The following is a 19,046-nucleotide window of genomic DNA, read 5'->3' as shown; positions in this document are numbered from 1 at the left end:
TTCTGGCCTTGGGCAAGAGTCAGGGTCTGGCCAGGCTGAGGACACTCTCTGTATGCCTGGGGCAGGAGTCAGGGTCTGGCCTGGGGCAGGAGTCAGGGTCTGTCCTGGCTGAGGACACTGTCTGTATTCCTGGGGCAGGAGTCAGGGTCTGGTCTGGGGCAGGAGTCAGGGTTTGGCCAGGCTGAGGATACTGTATTCCTGGGGCAGGAGTCAGAATCTGGCCTGGCTGAGGACACTGTATTCCTGGAGCAGAAGTTAGGGTCTGGCCAGTCTGTGGACACTGTTTTCCTGGGGCAGAAGTAATGGTCTGGCCGATCAGAGGACACTGTCTGTATTCCTGGGGCAGGAGTCAGGGTCTGGCCTGGCTGAGGACACTGTCTGTATTGCTGGGGCAGGAGTCAGGGTCTGGCCAGGCTGAGGACACTGTCTTTATTCCTGGGGCAGGAGTCAGGGTCTGGCCTGGGGCAGGAGTCAGGGTCTGGCCAGGCTGAGGACACTGTCTGTATTCTTGGGGCAGGAGTCAGGGTCTGGCATGGCTGAGGACACTGTATTCCTGGGGCAGAAGTCAGGGTCTGGCCTGGCTGAGGACACTGTATTCCTGGGGCAGGAGTCAGGGTCTGGCCTGGCTGAGGACACTGTCTGTATTCCTGGGGCAGGAGTCAGGGTCTGGCCTGGGGCAGGAATCAGAGTCTGGCCAGGCTGAGGACACTGTATTCCTGGGGCAGGATGGGGGTGCTAAGCCGGAGGGCAGTGTGGTCGAGGTTGGGAATCATGGAGGTTGGGACAGTGGAGGCTGGGTTCAAGCCGAGACCCCCACAGAAAGAGAGGCTGTACGAGAGCTGAGAGAAAAGATGTGCGCTGGTTCATGTCACGGTTCATGAGAGGCGGTATGTGAGCTGAGACTGTCAGAGAACATGTGAGCAGACCAGTCATGGCAGAAGAGCTCTTCCCATCCTATCAGGGAAGAGGGGAGAGAGGTACCTTGGCCTTGAAGTTAACCCACAGAATGTGGTCTGGAGCGTGAGTCAGTGGTGGTCTCGGTGCCGTTCAGGGAGCAGGACAGCGAGAAGGAGGCCAGGGCGAGAGCAGAGAGTGGGGAGCCTGGTCCTGTTGCTCAGAGTAGGCAGCCTGTGGCCAGGTGGCGGCGCTGTTAGTGATCTTCCCTGTGTTGCTGGCTACTGGCAGGAAGTACTATGGGGAGAAGATTGGGATCTACTTCGCCTGGCTGGGCTTCTACACCGAGATGCTGTTCTTCGCTGCCATCGTGGGGCTGATCTGCTTCTGCTACGGCGCCTCCACCTACCATGAGAACGTGTGGAGGTGAGGACGGGCGCATCCTTCTCTGTTCTTCTTCTACACGTCCCCTGCACACACACACAGCGCAATGACTTCCTCTCCCCCTCTCCTCTTACTTCCTGCGCCCCCTCCTCTCTCTCTCCCCCTGCCTCCCCGCCTCCCTCTCTTGCAGTAAGGAGATCTGCGACCCCGAGATCGGGGGGAAAATTGTCATGTGCCCGCTGTGCGACAAGAAGTGTGGCTACTGGAAGCTCAACACCACCTGCGAATCCTCCTGGGTAGGTGTAGGGGCCGAGCGACTGGCGAGACTGCTCTTGATCTTGAGAAGCCTGCACTGAACATCACAGGGTCACGAAACAGACAGCAGAATCCAGAGAGGAGTGAGAAAAAAGGAGTAGGATAGGGGCTGGGAGAAGAACAGGGGGCGTGTCTAAGGTGCGCCGGTGTTCGGGGGGGGGGTGTGTGTCCAGGGCAAACAAGTCCGAAGGGTGTTCGTAGGGAAATCCGTAGGGAGGCAAATGTCCAGAGCCGGGTGATCAATCCAAGACAAAGACAACCAAAGTTAAAAGCCGGAGCGGGATCCAGTGAAGGGTCGGGGGATAAAAGGAGGTAACGGGGCCAGGAGCTCCCAGTCCCGGACCCAGATGGACCCAGATGGTCAGGACGCCGCTGCGAAGCCTGTGCCGTCGAGCCCCTCCAGGACTCGCGGGTAGGCGGGCTTCCGGGTGTCCGTCTTCCAAAGCTGAGCCCAGATTGGTAGGAAGCTCTGGCTCTTATAGGGCGGGGGCAGGACCCGGAGGCAGGTGCAGGGGATCAGGTCAACGAGGAAGGGCTGGAGCGTCCTTAAGAGGAGGGGTTTACGATCGTGATACACAGGGGACAGCAAGGCCAAATGCAAAACCAGGATTGACTGCCATGTGAATGAAGGAATGCATGTGTGCAGGATGAAGGCAAGCGAGCAGTGGACTAGTCCTGTAGGGACCGTGCTTCGTCAGAGAGCGGGTAGGAACCGGGGGATAGGCTGGCCGACGCGGAGGGGCATGAGATCCTATCGACCATGTGTCCACTGACCTGGTCCTTCATCCAGAGTCTTCCTCCTCGTAATGCGATTAATCGGTGTGATCTTTAGCCCTCCAAAAACTCTGATGCATTGGGGCTGTCCGGGATCAGAGCTCAAAAAGTATAGCATTGCTCTTGAAGATGTCAAGATTTCTTTATTTTCCATATACAATATATGTATTGCAATGCTTACTCGTTCAGCTGTACCCAGTAACATCACAGGAAAAAAAAACAGGCACAAATGACAAACAGACATGGCGAATACATTTTGACAGTAGACGTTAGAATACAGCCAACAGGACATAGTGCAAACAGTGCAGTGCCTTAAAGTGCAGGTGCTAATCTGAGCTGTTTCTGATGCGGACTGCTTGAGGGAAGAAACTGTTTTTGAATCTATTGGTCAGTGTTCTGATACTGCCATACCTCCTACCAGAGCCCAGGGGTGAAAACAGATCGTGGCCAGGGTGTATTGGGTCCCGGAGGATAGCTCGAGCCCTGTCTGACCTTTTCCCTTTCCTGTCTTTCAGCAATCCCACCTGTTCGACAATGTGGGGACGCTGTTCTTCGCCATCTTCATGGGGATATGGGGTAAAGTGGCTTGATCATTGCATGGTCTTAGAGGAGCGAGCCCCTCAGCCATGAGGCAGCAGCCCCAGCTAGTGGGGGGAGAGAGTATTTCTCTGGGTTTGAGTTCTCACACCTGTTTTTCCAATGAGAATACAATGCAGTGAGCTCAAAGTGCTCAAATCATTAGGACTGTCCATAGAGCCCCCCCACAGAGTGAGTGAATGAATCCATGATGATGCTGGTCTTTGGTGCAATGAGCTATTCAATAATTTAAAAGAAATAACAATTCATTTTACACTTATATCCTACAAATGGAGCAGATCAGAAGATCTAGTGCCGGATTATAGCAGTTGATGATTTTTTTTTCCATTCTTTGGCATGCATTTGGTGGCACATTTTTTAAAATCAAGAAAAGCATCGTGGGCTTATCTTTTTTGTGTGCAGGTGCATGCAGGTCTGTGTGTGAATGTGTGTCTGTGAGCGCATGTGTGTGTACTTGTAGTGTGTGCGCATGCATGTGTGCGTGTGCAATGAGTGTGTGTGCAATGAGTGTGTGTGCAAGTCTGTGTGTGAATGTGTCTCTGTGAGCGCATGTGTGTGCGTGTACTTGTAGTGTGTGTGTGTATATGCATTTGTGCATGTGCAATGAGTGTGTGTGCAAGTGTGTGTGTGTGCAAGTCTGTGTGCGAATGTGTGTCTGTTCGCGCATGTGTGTGTACTTGTAGTGTGTGTGCAGACATTTGTGCGTGTACTATGAGTGTGTGCGCATGCATGTGTGTGTGTGTGTGTGCCAGTGTGTGTAACAGTGTCTCTGCCTGCAGTCACCATGTTCCTGGAGTTCTGGAAGCGGCGTCAGGCCCGGCTGGAGTACGAGTGGGACCTGGTGGACTTTGAAGAAGAGCAGCAGCAGCTCCAGCTGCGCCCCGAATATGAGACCAAATGCACTCGCCGGAAACTGAACCCCATCACCCAGGTACCTCGCCACCCCACTGCTGCAGCTCCAGGGACTCTCTAACACCTGTTCCTCCGATCCAGTCCAGCGCTGGTTTGTAGTACAACCAGCAGATGAATACCAGAAAGGAATTAACCATCGAGCACCTCAGTCAGCTGCACTGTGAACAAGCAGGTTATGCCACAGTTCTACAGCAGTCAAATCACCCTGCAGCTCCCAGCTGGCAGCCCCACTGGAGCTCAGCAGTGTGAGCCTGGTCAGTACCTGGATGGGAGACTCCTGGGAAAGCTGAGGCTGCTGCTGGAAGAGGTGTTAGTGGGGCCAACAGGGGGCACTCACCCTGTGGTCTGTGTGGGTCCTAATGCCCCAGTATAGTGGGGACACTATACTGTAAACAGGCGCCGTCCTTCGGATGAGACGTAAAACCGAGGTCCTGACTCTCTGTGGTCATTAAAAATCCCAGGGCGTTTCTCGAAAAGAGTAGGGTGTTACCCCGGTGTCCTGGCCCAATTTCCCCCTGGCCTTTACCGGTCATGGCCTCCTAATAATCCCCCTCTCTGAATTGGCTTAATCACTCTGCTCTCCTCCCCACTGAGAGCTGGTGTGTGGGGAGTGTTCTGGCGCACTATGGCTGCCGTCACATCATCCAGGTGGATGTTGCACATTGGTGGTGGTGGAGGGGAGTCCCCATTACCTGTAAAGCACTTTGAGTGGAGTGTCTAGAAAAGTGCTATATAAGTGTAAACAATTATTATTATTATTATTATTATTATTATTATTATTATTATTATTATTACAGAATGGATGTTTTGGATTTTCCAAATCAGTGACAAGATAGCTTTGCAGATTTCTTTTCCCTAAAAGAACTTACTCCTCCAAGAGCCGCTGGTTCCTGAATCCTAGAGCTGTCTGACCTTTGACCTTTTGACCTTTTGGCAAAGGGCAGCACCCCCTCCGGCTCTGTTACTTGAGTCCCCAGGAGAGTGGCCCTGAGATCACGCAGGGACACCCAGGTCGCTTGGCACAATCCTGTGTATCCTGACACTCTGTGTAAGGGGGCCACGGGAGCTGGCTCTGCAGCCCTAAAGCATCTCATGCCCCCGAAAGATCTGACACAAGAAGCGGACTTTTCTTGTTAACACATGTGATTTCTGTAACGTGTGGCCTGATGCCCCCTGTAGGAGGAGGAATGGGTTCTGGACAGGAGCACGCTAGATTTCTGTGGGAAAATGATGCTCTGCTGGGCCACGGTCATACTGTGGGTAAGATGGGGGGGGGAGTTTTGAGTGCCAGGGGGAGGACTAATGGTGTGTTTAACGCACTGTGCTCTGAGTTGGCCTGGGCAGTGAACCTGTGTGAAAGGCAAGTGTCAAAGCCAAGTGCTTGATTCTGGACCAGCTTTAGAGTCTGCCAGTAAACACTGTCCAATCTTAATTAAACAATTAATGAGGGGCCAGAGGTCTGGGTTGATGGGACCTGCCTTGGGGGGAAACTCCTTGGTGGGGACCTCAAACAGTCCAAGGTGGGAGGGGGTGCACCTCGGGTCAGTAACAGGCTCAGGTGAGAGGCGCAGGACTTCAGGAAGATCAGCGTGCTGCCCCCTGACCAGGTCATTCCTGGGCCTGACACCCTGTTTCACACAGTTTCAGTGTCCTGCTGCAGTGAGATTGATGAACCGCCGACTGACTGACTGTTCTTGCTCTGCTTGCTCACTGTTTAGGAAATGGAGCCTTACTTACCCTTAACCAGCAAGTGTGCACGCTTCTGTCTGTCTGGAGCGACCGTCATATTCTGGGTGAGCACCTTCAGTTACTCAGCAGTGACCTCCTCTTCCTCACCGTTCCTTGGGCGTATGAGTGAGAGGCAAACGGATTTAGTTAGAAAAGGATTCCCTCACACACCTGTGTCTTAACATCCCTGGAACGCAGTGCATGCACAGCAGTCCTGAATGAGAAAATAAAAATCATTCAGGTCAAATCTTTCGGGATGGTGAGTAAGGCAGGCAGAGGAATGGAAATGCTCCGATCAGCAGTCAGACTCAAAACAAGTAACAAGACTTGCTTCAGTGTAGTGTGTCAGTGGCCTGTTTAATCATGTTAAAGACATTTCCGGACCTGTGTTTGAGGTATTTACAAAACACTCGGCAGGTTTGTTGAAACGACTTGCTCTGTGCCACAGGGGGAGCTGTTAGACCAGGTCTGGTGAATCGATGACTTTAGGGAAAAGGCTATGTGAGACGTTAACAAGGTCTGTGCAGGATGGTAATGTTCTCCGTACTGCAGTGTAAACGTTCTGTGAATGTTATGTATTTCCGAGGCACTAGAAAGAAACGTTGGCTGTACAGTTCAATGTGTCCTTAGGGAGCACTGGGATTCACTGAGGAGCCCTGGGGTACAGTGGGGAGCAGGGGATTCACTGGGGAGCCCCGGGGTACAGTGGGGAGCGAGGGGTTCACGGGGGAGCCCTGGGGTACAGTGGGGAGCTCTGAGGTTCACTAGGGAGCCCTGAGATACAAGGGGGAGCATGTGGTTCTCTGGGGAGCGCTGGGGTACAGTGGGAAGCAGGGGGTTCATTGGGGAGCACCGGGGTTCACTGGGGAGCCCTGGGGTACAGTGGGGAGCAGGGGGTTCACTGGGGAGCCCTGGGGTACAGTGGGAAGCAGGGGGTTCATTGGGGAGCACCGGGGTTCACTGGGGAGCCCTGGGGTACAGTGGGGAGCAGGGGGTTCACTGGGGAGCCCTGGGGTACAGTGGGGAGCACTGGGGTTCACTGGGGAGCCCTGGGGTACAGTGGGGAGCAGGAGTGCATTGGGGAACTCTGGAGTACCCCAGTGGAAGTATTGAGGTGCAGTAGGATTCACTGCAGAGCACTAGGGTACAAAGGTTTGCAGAGGGGTTCACTGGGGAACACTGAGGTATACTGGGGAGCAGCAGTGTACCAGGGATAGATACAAACCTCCCTTTGTGTTGCATTTTGATCCATTTTAGGTCTTATAAGTGGCATGTACTCTGTAGAAGCAGGTACGTTCCTCTATATCGTGAAGACACCACCCTTTCCATTTAAAGAGTTTGTGTTAACTTGGTGATTTTAACCTGTTTAACTATCCACAACAGGCTTAAAATATGAGCCGTACTTTTGAAAACAATGCATCGGGGCCTGTACCCAAACAATTGTCACAGAGCGTCACGGCTTTCATTTTTGGATTCATACAGGGAAAAACCCAAACCGCCAATGCAATCGGCAGGCACCTCTTTGAGCCGAGACGTTTCCCAACCCCCGGTCAGACAGAGAGATCTGGCATTCAAATCAGCCAAGCCAAGGGGGAATTAGAGGCACAAGCAGAGCGTTTTAGTTGTGCACGCCGACAGAGCAGAAAAGGAACGGCCTGCCTGCGTGCCTGTTGTGCTGGGAGCCTGATTTGGAGCACATTTGCACGGGTGCATCTCGGGGTGCAGTGTAGCACTGTAGCAGAGCAGGTGCTGGGAGGGGCAGGGTCATCTCATAATGTAACATCACTTTATCAGCCCTATACAATTTCTTGCATTAGGAACTGTCTTTTCACAGACCCCAGCTTGCTCCCCATGAGACACACAGACAGGGAGAGAAGCTGGGGGTCAGAGCGCAGGGTCAGCCATTGTACAGCGCCCCTGGAGCAGCTGGGGTTAAGGGCCTTGCTCAGGGGCCCAACGGAGTAGGATTCCTCTGCCGGCTGCGGGATTTGAACCGGCAACCTCCCAGTCACAGATCCTTAACCACAGAGCCACAGCTCCTCACTGATTTGAGTCAGTTTTCAAATTCCCATGGGGACATCACTGAATTGGCTGCCCCTAGAGACTCTAGCTCCCTATATCAGCAGTTCCCGAGGTTTCATCTGGCACAACAAATCAGAGAAAGCTTACAGCAGGATAATACTGGTAGCAGCCTCAGTCATTTTCCGGGTCAGGACGCTGGTAAGTAAGAAGCTGGTTAATGAGTGCCCCTGGCCAACCGGAACCGACCGAGAGAAGTTATGTGGTTTATCCCTGCTTGTAGTGAGACTGCTTCAGATTTTCAGAATCCTTTCTTGCGATGCAAGAGGCAATTAAGAGTCATAGCAAAAAAAAAAATACAGACATGACATTACAAAAGAAAAATAAGTGAAGATCCCTCTGGGACTGGAATCAGGAGGCTCAAAGAAGGCTGTGTTGTAGAAATCAGACATATGGGATCCTTCAAGAACTAGGTTGTGCCAGATTTTAGAATCACTTAGCAAATAAGGGATCATGTAAGCAAGATGAGCTGAATAGTACTCTCTTCCCTGGCACCAAATTGCCTTGAGTTTGTAGAGGTGGACATTCTGGAACCATGCTGAAGGCCCGTAGCAAAGCAGGGGTAGGAAACAAGGGTGAATTCCCCAGGGGTGGGGTCATCCCGTTTAGGAGAACCACATCCTTCGGATTCTCACGGGGAAATCACCAGGAGACTGTAGCTCCCTATAAAAGCAGTTCCTAGGACAGTCGGAGGTTGTCTTTTCACGGACCCTCACGGTTTAGGAAAACAGTGAGTATCTACAAAGACAATTCGGAGAAAAAGGTTTTCAGACAAGACTTGTAGAGGGAGAATACTGGTAGCAGCCTCGGTTGTCTTCCGGGTCAGGACACTGGTTAGTAAGAAGATGGTTAATGAGCGCCCCTGGCCAACCGGGACCGACCGAGAGAGGTTACTGCCACTGCTGTCCAGGGAAGATACAATTACAGCTCATGCTGTGGTATGAGAGGGGGGGATCTTGCACAAGCATCTTGCACAGCTGGGGGGCCCTGCAGAGGGCGGCTGTGCTGTGCAGTGAGCAGGACAAGGGGGGGGTTCAGCCTGTCGGTCTCCCCTGTGCCCTCAGATCGCCCTGATCATCGCCTGCATCATCGGCGTGATCGCCTACCGCCTGGCCGTCTACGCCGCCTTCGCCAGCCTGATGAAGGACAACCCGGCCCACGAGCTGCAGCTGGTGGGCTCCCTCATCACCCCGCAGATGGCCACCTCCGTCACCGCCTCCTGCATCAACTTCGTCATCATCATGATCCTCAACTTCCTGTACGAGCGCGTGGCCATCTGGATCACCGACATGGGTGAGGAGGAGGAGGACAAGCGGGCCGGGGGGGCGTGAGGAGGAGGAGGACAGGCAGGCCGGGGGGGGGCGTGAGGAGGAGGAGGACGGGCGGGCCAGGGGGGGGCGTGAGGAGGAGGAGGATGGCGATCAGGTCGGCCACTTCATCTTGAGCTCGAGATCTCGGGTCGCGTCTGAATTGAAGTCTCCCTTCACCTAGAGATCCCCCGGACCCACCTGGAGTACGAGAACAGGCTGACCATGAAGATGTTCCTCTTCCAGTTCGTCAACTACTACTCCTCCTGCTTCTACGTGGCCTTCTTCAAGGGCAAGTTCGTGGGCTACCCTGGCAAATACATCTACATGTTTGCCAAGTGGAGGAACGAGGAGGTACCTGGTTTCCTTTCCGTGCCGGGGGTTGGGGTACAGATTTTTAAAACCTATTGATATCAGGCAGCACTGAGAAACCGATTTTGGTCACCACTGAGCTCGTCTCTTCCACCTGTGTGTCTTGAAGGGGAACTGCAATGCTATTTGTTATATTTCGGGGTGGGAAAACATCGCCAATGATTGCTTTCAATACCACAGGAAGTCAAATCCACACAGTTATTTGAGAAACCTCCAATTTCCATCACAAAATAGACAAAACTTCCAGGTCAGTGCAGCGCCATGTTCTGAGATTTAGAATGAATCAACTAAACTTCCAGTGAGGTGATGTGGCCCTTTACACTGTAAACAAGCAGGCTTGTGAATCCATCTCACTTCATCCAATCGAAATATTGCTCTCAACTTCGAGACGGTTTTGCCAACAAATACTACTTCTTAACTCTGCATGCAGATCACATTGGGACATCTCTGCAGTGAAATGTCTGCTGCACAACCTGTACTTATTCGCTCGTACATCACAGTACATCAGTCATGACAGGAACTAGTGAGCAGGAAGGGCTGCATCACGTCACAATACGTGGGAACTCTCACTCTCCAGGGGTTTGTGACAACATGGAGACGTACAGTACTTTCACAACGACCAAAAGATCTTGTGCTTCATTCAGAATGTGTGAACTGTTTCTACACTGTCAGTCAATTTATTTTGCTACCAAGATTTAATAACCAGTCTGCGAGATTGAGGCTGCAGTTCCCCTCTGATATCAAATGTTTTGTAATCGGGGCTTGTCATTGCAATCTAAGGAGTCATTGAGTTCCCGGGTCACCTGGTGCAAACGGAAGACAAAGGCAGAATGTTTATTAAGTGGCAACAACATTTCTGCTCGACACACACAGCCTTTCTTTCTGCACGACCGGTGCAAAATGAGAAATCACCAGCCTGCTGTAGTTCACAGAAACCATAGCGCCCAGCGTAAATCTTAAACAGGCTTTCGTTTTTTGCAAAACAGATTATCTCGGCCCCAAAGAGACGGCAGCCAGGTCTGCCTGTCTCGCAGTGCACGTTCTCGGGCCGCTGATCATGAGCTCTCTGGCTGCCTCCTGACGCTGTGTCTGTGTGCGTCTCTCCTCTCCTGGCCGCAGTGTGACCCCGGCGGCTGCCTGATCGAGCTGACCACCCAGCTGGTCATTGTGATGGCCGGGAAGCAGGTGTGGGGGAACATCCAGGAGGCGCTGGTGCCGTGAGTATCGCCCTTTCAGCAGGGGGGCAGTGGGGCAGTTTAGCGTGGCAGGAACGCTAGCCTTGTTGTGAGCCCAGGGCCTTGTTTCCATTCCGCTAGAGCTAACACTGCACATGCTCTTTCACCAGGCCGTGAAAAAGACCCCTTCTTGGCAGGTATCCCCTGCCAAGTGCATCTTGGTGATGCGTCTCGATGGGTGGGTCCGCTTTGTGTTCGGTTGGCATCTAGTTAACCCGGAATTCCCATTTTCCTAAGAGGATCAGAAGGTGCAGGACAGGCCTCGCTAACGCAAGGGGTCATCAGATGGACCAGGTTCTGACATCACCCACGACACCAGAGTTGATAGCTCTTCTCCCTCGCAAAGGTCCACAGCCTCTGCCCTTAACCCCCCCCGTTTGCTGTGTGCTCTGTGCCCAGGTGGCTGTGGAACTGGTGGGGCAGCAGGAAGGCGCGAAGTCACCCCGAGACTCTGTACAGCCGCTGGGAACAGGACCACGACCTGCAGTGCTTCGGGCAGATGGGGCTGTTCTACGAGTACCTGGAGATGGGTGAGGAACCCTGAGCTCTGTCCCCTCACCTGACGGCAGGTCCTTCTGTCTGTGTGGCCTGTCCCTCTCTCTGCACTTGACTTACCCCGGCCTGCCCCGCGCAGATGCTCCTGCGTTCGCCCAACATGCTGTGACACGACTGTCACGGCCTCACACAATCGGACAAAAGAGGTGTTAGTGGGGCAAGTAGGGGGCGCTCACCCTGCGGTCTGTGTGGGTCCTAATGCCCCAGTATAGTGACGGGGACACTAGACTGTAAACAGGCGCCATCCTTCAGATGAGACGTAAAACCGAGGTCCTGACTCTCTGTGGTCATTAAAAATCCCAGGGTGTCTCTCGAGAAGAGTAGGGGTGTTACCCCGGTGTCCTGGCCAAATTTCCCCCTGGCCTTTACCAGTCATGGCCTCCTAATAACCCCCATCACTGTACTGGCTTCATCACTCTGCTCTCCTCCCCACTGAGAGCTGGTGTGTGTGAGAGGACTGGAGCATCATCCAGGTGGGGCTGCACACTGGTGGGGGTGGAGGGGATCCCCATGACCTGTAAAGAGCTCTGAGTGGAGTGTCCAGAAAAGCGCTATATAAGTGTATGCAATTATTATTATTATTATTATTATTATCATTAAAGCCTGTTCCTCAGGTTAAAGCACAACCCGCTTTAACCTTAATTTTGTCTGTCGCACTGTCACAACGACTACCCATTCATTTTCCTGTGGTCGAGCTGTGCTTTAGCGCGAGCTGGTTTTGGTTTGTGGCTCTTTGCTGGCCAGAGTAACCTCTCCTCTGTGGACAGCTCTCGTACTCTGCGTGTGAGCGTCACGTTTCCCACACCAGCACGCGCGGTCGGCTTCACACCTTCTCTGGCAGGGGCAGAGCTCTTCACAGTCGGGCTGCCTCTCACACACAGCGTAGCCCGGCGGGCAGCAGGAGGGTTCAGTGCTAAACCTCTGGCCACATGATGCTTAGACACCCACAAGTCTGGCATGCTGAATCAACGCCGCTGTGGTCCTGTGTGTGGGTGCTTCTGTGCGCGCATATGTGTGCATGCACGTATTTTTGTGTACGTGCATGTGCTTGTGTGTCTATGTGCGTTTGTGTAAGTGCTCATGTGCTGCTGTGTATGTACTCGTGCTTGTGTGTGTTTGCACTGATGTGCTACTGTGTATGTACTCGTGCTTGTGTGTTTGCACTCATGTGCTACTGTGTATGTAGTCGTGCTTGTGTGTTTGCACTCATGTGCCAATGTGTTTGTACTCGTGCTTGTGTGTTTGCACTCATGTGCTACTGTGTATGTAGTCGTGCTTGTGTTTGCACTCATCTGCTGCTGTGTATGTACTCCTGCTTGTGTGTGTTTGCACTCATGTGCTGCTGTGTATGTACTTGTGCTTGTGTGTTTGCACTCATGTGCTGCTGTGTATGTACTCCTGCTTGTGTGTGTTTGCACTCATGTGCTGCTGTGTATGTACTCGTGCTTGTGTGTTTGCACTCATGTGCTGCTGTGTATGTACTCGTGCTTGTGTGTTTGCACTCATGTGCTACTGTGTATATTTGTGTGCTCATGTTCTTCTGTGTGTATGTAGCCATGTGCTTGTGTGTGCAGGTGCATTTGTGTGAGTGCGCCTGTGCTTCTCTTTGTGCGCTTGTGTGAGTTTGCTCTCATGTGTTTGTGTGTGTGCGTGTTATAAAAACAAACCCCTATTTTGGCTCTGTGAAGGACCTGTGAGATGTTTCAAGAGATGTTCCAGCTAACATCTTCAGTCCTGCTCCTCTCATCCTCCCCCAATGCAGTCATCCAGTTCGGCTTCATCACCCTCTTCGTGGCCTCCTTCCCCCTGGCCCCCCTCCTGGCCCTCGTCAACAACATCATCGAGATCCGAGTGGACGCCTGGAAGTTCACCACGCAGTTCCGCCGGCCGGTGGCGGCCAAGGCCCACAGCATCGGGGCGTGGCAGGAGATCCTCAACGGCATCGCCATCGTGTCCGTGGTCACCAACGTGAGTGCAGGGAAGGGGGTGTAGAACAATCAGCTGTGACTCCATGACGTCAGGAAGCTCTCTTGAGGTCCTGCGATAGCCCTGAAGTACCTAAAACCCACAGCCACCTGCAAACTTCTCTTTCCATTTCCCCTGCATTCTGCTTGTGAGGGAGCAGCAGGAGACTGAATCTGTAATGCAGTAGCATTTAATAATAATAATAATCCTTATGCTATATACAGTATATATACGCTATACTGTATATAGCGCTTTCCTGGTAATGGGGAATCCCACTATCACCACCAATGTGCGGCTCCCACCTGGATAGGTTGGCAGTGGGCTGACACTTGTGAGCTTGCAGGGTGATATAGCTGCTGGCACGTGTTTAAAAGAGAAGTGTGTGCTCAGACAAGCTCCAGCGCCCCCTGCAGCCTCGTATTGGATAAAGCAGTCGAAAATGTAAGGGCTGGATGGATGGAAGTGCGCCCCCTAAACGGGGCCGTCTCTGAGACTAAAACCTTGCCTTTATTTTTAACCCATCAAAAACAGTTGCACAACACAGCTAATGAGCGTCCCTGCTGGCTTTCTTCCCTCCCTCCTCTTCCTCCCTCCCAGGCCTTCATCGTGTCCTTCACCTCAGACATGATCCCACGCCTGGTCTACTACTACCAATATAGCAGCAACTACTCCATGGAGGGCTACATCAACAACAGCCTGTCCATCTTCAACATCTCCCAGTTCTCCGACCAGAACCGGCCCGAGAACGGGGAGAACCCCATCTGGTTCAACGAGACCGTTGACACCACCTGCAGGTCGGGGCTCCGGGATAAACTCCATCTTTCACTGCCTTCTGTTTCCTGTTTGTATGATGCCAGGTTATATTTTCCTTCCTTCCATTGAATCAGTTCACTGCACGGTCTCCTCTGTTCAAGACTAAAGAGATCCAGTGTCTTAATGTTGTCCCATGTTCTGCCAGGAATTTATTTTATTGCTCTTTTTGTGGCGGATGATGGTTAATGTTCATTGTGTCGTGTTGACTGGATGGTGGTTCTCCCTGAAGCCCTCGTGTTCTGTGTTTTAGGTATCGCGATTTCCGCTTCCCCCCTGGCCACGAGAAGGAGTACTCTCACAACATGCAGTTCTGGCATGTCATTGCCGCCAAGCTGGCCTTCATCATCATCATGGAGGTACAACAGCTCGCAGGTCACCACAGCACTGCTCTCTCCTTACAGTCTGATCAGCACACTCTCTCCTTACAGATCACACACATCTCACCACAGCACTGCTCTCTCCTTACAGTCTGATCAACACACTCTCTCCTTACAGATCACACACAGTTCACCACAGCACTGCTCTCTCCTTACAGTCTGATCAACACACTCTCTCCTTACAGATCACACACAGTTCACCACAGCACTGTCTGATCAGCACACTCTCTCCTTACAGATCACACACAGTTCACCACAGCACTGTCTAATCAACACACTCTCTCCTTACAGATCACACACAGTTCACCACAGCACTGCTCTCTCCTTACAGTCTGATCAACACACTCTCTCCTTACAGATCACACACAGCTCACCACAGCACTGCTCTCTCCTTACAGTCTGATCAACACACTCTCTCCTTACAGATCACACACAGTTCACCACAGCACTGTCTGATCAGCACACTCTCTCCTTACAGATCACACACAGTTCACCACAGCACTGTCTAATCAACACACTCTCTCCTTACAGATCACACACAGTTCACCACAGCACTGCTCTCTCCTTACAGTCTGATCAACACACTCTCTCCTTACAGATCACACACAGCTCACCACAGCACTGCTCTCTCCTTACAGTCTGATCAGCACACTCTCCTTACAGATCACACACAGTTCACCACAGCACTGTCTAATCAACACACTCTCTCCTTACAGATCACACACAGTTCACCACAGCACTGCTCTCTCCTTACAGTCTGATCAACACACTCTCTCCTTACAGATCACACACAGCTCACCACAGCACTGCTCTCTCCTTACAGTCTGATCAGCACACTCTCCTTACAGATCACACACAGTTCACCACAGCACTGTCTAATCAACACACTCTCTCCTTACAGATCACACACAGCTCACCACAGCACTGCTCTCTCCTTACAGTCTGATCAGCACACTCTCTCCTTACAGTTCACACACAGATGTCAGACCTCATTCAGTCGTGCCCAGTCATGTCCCCAGACGTGCAGGTGTCCAGTACAGGAGAGTGTGCTGGCCTGGCTCCCGGCTGACCTTGCCTCTTGTCCCCTCTCCCCGGGCAGCACGTGGTCTTCATGGTGAAGTTCTTCGTGGCCTGGCTGATCCCGGACGTGCCCACGGACGTGAAGGCAAGGGTGAAACGGGAGCGCTACCTGATCCAGGAGTACCTGCACAACTACGAGCTGGAGCGGCTCAAGAACCAGCTGAGCCAGCAGGCCAACGGCAGGGGCTGCCCGGACCCTGGGGGGCTGCTCGCCGCCACCGAGAAACACGAGGTGCTGTCCCAGGTGCTGTAGCCCCCCAGCCCGCCCCTCCCCTCCTGCCCCAGCGGACCTCCCTCTTCTATTGCACTGGCGGGCCCACCCACACCTCCCTCTCAGACCCCACAGGGTCTGCAGCCTGCTTTCAGCCACGGGGCTTGGGCTGGCTCTGCAGCGCTGGGGGGGGGAGGGATCGGTGAAGCTGCTTTCACATTTCTTCCAACTCCGGACCCCACGGATCCCGAGCAAGGTCTGGGACGACTTCCGGGTCGGACTGGTCGCAAAGCCATAAAAGAAACAGAGAGGAGCCCAGGCCCAGATCCAGTCCTGCTGGTTGCTTCTCGATCTCGGACACGCCTGCTCCCGCTACCTCAAGCTCCTTTGACTGCCCCCCCACCTTCCCTCATCCCCTCCCCCCCCCCCCGCAGCGGGGACAGCTGTCCCGTGACTCCAGACACAAGACGGTCCTGGGCTGCTGTCCTGCCCCGCGTCCGAACTTTGACCCCTTGACCGCCCCACCTCCCCCGGGCGACAAGCAGAAACCCGTGCCATCGCTGTACAGATCGTGCCCTTTGTCTTTCTGTTTTCTTCTGTGTGACCACCCCTTTGACGCAGGGCTTGAGTTGTTGTTGTTGTTGTTGTTTTTTCCTGTTTTAATTTGGATGGAATGCTTCTCTTTTAAGAAACCTGCATTGTCGAATTCCAGCTACTGGAACGTGTTTTTGGGGTTTTTAAATTCTGCCAAATCCTGCAGCCCAGCCTGTGAGCGAGCGACTGTGGGTAAACGACATTGCGCGTTCTAGAAATCCTCGAGGCTGTGGAGGAGAGAGGCAGGGAGCCTGTGTGACAACGGGCAGGAGGGTGAAACCTGCACGAACGCCTCACACAGGCCGTGGCCTCAACTCCCAGCCCTGTTCCTCAGCGGCGTCCTGCTGGCAGGGCTGGGGGCGCAGGGAGAAACCTGTTTTTTTCCTGCAGGGACAGCACCTGAACTCCTGCTTTTCTTGCTTCTCCTCCTCCGTTCCCCGCGCCGGCCTTTCAGCAGGCTTGTCGCTGCTGGCTGGTGTCCCTCGCGGAGGCGGCTCGCTTCTTCGCTGTTCGGGACAGTTGATCAGAGCTGCCAGCGGATGTGGGACATCTGCACGCCCGTTGCAGGGTCAGGAGGAGAATGAATCGTTGAACTGTGGGTATTACAATCTCCTGTCTGGCACCTGTTTCACCTTTAGCATGAAGCGGCGAGTCCATGCGGGTCTCTGTGCGACTGTAGGAGCTCAGACCCTTTGTCCAAACTGTAGCACCAAGGCAAGCAGAGCCATACACAGAGTTGTGCCAGGTGCGTGCACGACAGACTCCCTCGTGCCACGGAAGATACCGCAGTGCCCTTGACCGCCACATGCTTTACAGGTGCCACACGCCAGCCGGAACCAGGCACCGTTCCTTCCGAGCTGGGCTGGGGCGTGCAGGCAGCGCGCGGGACGTCCTGCTGGCCGCAGGCAGGAAGGACAGGACGAAACCCCGGTTTGTGGGCTGAGGTGGGACAGGGCGGGCTTGGAAGGGAGAGGTCCGTGCCACTGCTCCGTGGTGCCGCTTGTCCTAGTGCCAAACGACGGGGTGGTCTAACCTGGGCTGGGAGGGTCGGGGGGTATCGATGAGCCCACGCACAGGGGGCAGTGGGTGAGGGCGCTTGGGCTTGTGAACCAGGCAGCACCAGAGCAGTGGTGGCCCCCTGAGCACCTCTCTCAGTACGAGCTGAAGAAGAACTGGGGGCTCCAGCCCAGGGGTCCTCAGTGTGGACCCTGCTCTCCAGTCACCTTGAACATCCCCAGGTTCTCCGAGGTCTCTGTGGGCTGTGAGCGGGGCAGATCCCCCACCTCCACTCTCTGGCCTGGGACTTCTCCATGGCTGGTGTGAAACTAACACCACATGGGGACCCCAAAATTGCACAAGCTGCAGTCTGTGGGCCAGAGGGCTTCAGGGTAGCCGGGAGCTGGCAGTTTCTCGGTGACCATGTACGAAACACATCTCAAAGTCCAGTTTGCTCTCCGCGTTTTGCTATCAGTGCAGTCGGTCCCCAAGACAAATGCTCTTAATGTGTCTGTGTTTACCCCAGTGTTAAACTTAATGAAGGTCTGGCATCGCTGGAAAAGGTTGTTTTTTTTTCATTCTACGTCCTGTTTGCTCTCCCTGTTGTGAAAGAAAGACAAAGAAAATCTTGTTGCACAGAAGCACTTAATGAAGGAGGTGGGGTGGGGGGGGGTTGGTAGGGGAACAGACACAGTACATAGAAACAGCCGAGTCCTGTCTTCTCTCCCCACCCCTGCTCTTTAATTACACTACGAGCTTGATGGCACGGAGTAACACAGCTGTTCCTATTGATCCGATGTCAGTCACACCGAGATTTCATTTTGGATGCTGTTTGTGTTTCAGTGGCTTACCAGTAGCAGGTCCGGTTTGCAATGGGTCTTGCTTGAGATTTCGTTGTTTTAGGGCGTGATGCTGCCAGTCCGAGGCGACAGTATTGTGCAGACATGAGCTCTGCGCTAGATGCCCAGTGCTGTAGGGGTCAGCGGTAGTGTCTTTTTTTAACCAGAGACACAGGCCTGAGGCATGCTGTGAAAGGGACAGTGTTGCTGCAGTAAATCTCTGTTGGGTTTTTGTATTATCCTCCTGGGTTTTCCTGTTTTCCTCCTACAGCTCACAATAATTCACCATCATAGCTTCTTTTGTGCACAATTCTCTATAATCCTGTGCGGGTTTACCAAAGCTTTTCTAAAGCTGCTTTCTGGTCTGCCACACCTGGTTTTAAAGGCCTGATGACCTTTTGACCTGCTGTCCACTAAGCCTCAGCTTCAAGGCCTTAAATCAATACCTGTGCACTGCTGAGGCTGTACTGTTCATCAAGGCATTGGGCCTCACAGCTGGGTCACTGGGACAGGGCTGTGCACAGCTGAACTGAAACTGGGTGGATGTCTAAGACAGACAAAGCCCCACCTCACTAAATCAGAAACTATACTACAGGACAAAAAAAACGCCTTTTTATGCCTTAAATAAGTCTGTGTTTACTGTTAAAGTCGTGGACGTTTTTTTTTCTTTTTTAACTGAAGGATAATTGATTTTTTTAAATGTCTCATCCTGCTCATGTGGTTCTGTGACAGGTTGGAGGAGTTCCTTTCACATTTTGTATATCAACGGAGCATCGTCTTGTCGTCATTTCAAAACCGGGTCTGAAGTCTTGCCGTTAGCGACTCTGGTTTTTGAAGCACCCGGTGGCAGATTAAATAATGTGTCTTGACTTTTTTTTTATCACTTTCGCATCACTGTACGTGTGTTCTGAAACGTTTTCACTCCTGTATGGAATGCGCCAAACACATGAGAACATTTATTGTGCGATTAATGTTATTAATACTAAATACAAAAAATAAATAAAGGTGTTTTATGAATA

The 19,046-nt window shown here is 52.8% G+C and overlaps 1 protein-coding gene across 7 annotated transcripts in view; it reads left to right on the top strand.

Moving 5' to 3' along the window:
• ano5a (anoctamin 5a) overlaps window positions 1-19,046 on the top strand; it is a 52,594-nt gene extending 33,548 nt beyond the window's left edge. For 6 of the 7 annotated variants that reach the window (XM_088611905.1, XM_088611903.1, XM_088611908.1 and 3 more), the window contains 13 exons: window positions 1,186-1,320; window positions 1,469-1,574; window positions 2,883-2,943; window positions 3,744-3,895; window positions 5,056-5,136; window positions 8,748-8,976; window positions 9,175-9,344; window positions 10,482-10,579; window positions 10,997-11,127; window positions 12,915-13,120; window positions 13,715-13,911; window positions 14,181-14,286; window positions 15,407-19,046. In XM_088611905.1, the coding sequence (XP_088468031.1) occupies window positions 1,186-1,320; window positions 1,469-1,574; window positions 2,883-2,943; window positions 3,744-3,895; window positions 5,056-5,136; window positions 8,748-8,976; window positions 9,175-9,344; window positions 10,482-10,579; window positions 10,997-11,127; window positions 12,915-13,120; window positions 13,715-13,911; window positions 14,181-14,286; window positions 15,407-15,640 (1,906 nt within the window). In that variant the 3' untranslated portion in view covers window positions 15,641-19,046. Of the gene's footprint in view, window positions 1-1,185; window positions 1,321-1,468; window positions 1,575-2,882; window positions 2,944-3,743; window positions 3,896-5,055; window positions 5,137-5,594; window positions 5,670-8,747; window positions 8,977-9,174; window positions 9,345-10,481; window positions 10,580-10,996; window positions 11,128-12,914; window positions 13,121-13,714; window positions 13,912-14,180; window positions 14,287-15,406 lie in introns of all 7 variants that reach the window. The other variant, XM_088611904.1, reaches the window with a different exon arrangement.

This window comes from Lepisosteus platostomus, chromosome 18, assembly GCF_059453375.1.
Source record: "Lepisosteus platostomus isolate fLepPlt1 chromosome 18, fLepPlt1.hap1, whole genome shotgun sequence".
NCBI lineage: Eukaryota > Metazoa > Chordata > Actinopteri > Semionotiformes > Lepisosteidae > Lepisosteus > Lepisosteus platostomus.
Note: the sequence above shows the minus strand (reverse complement) of the source record. Positions and strands in the feature narration are given on the sequence as shown.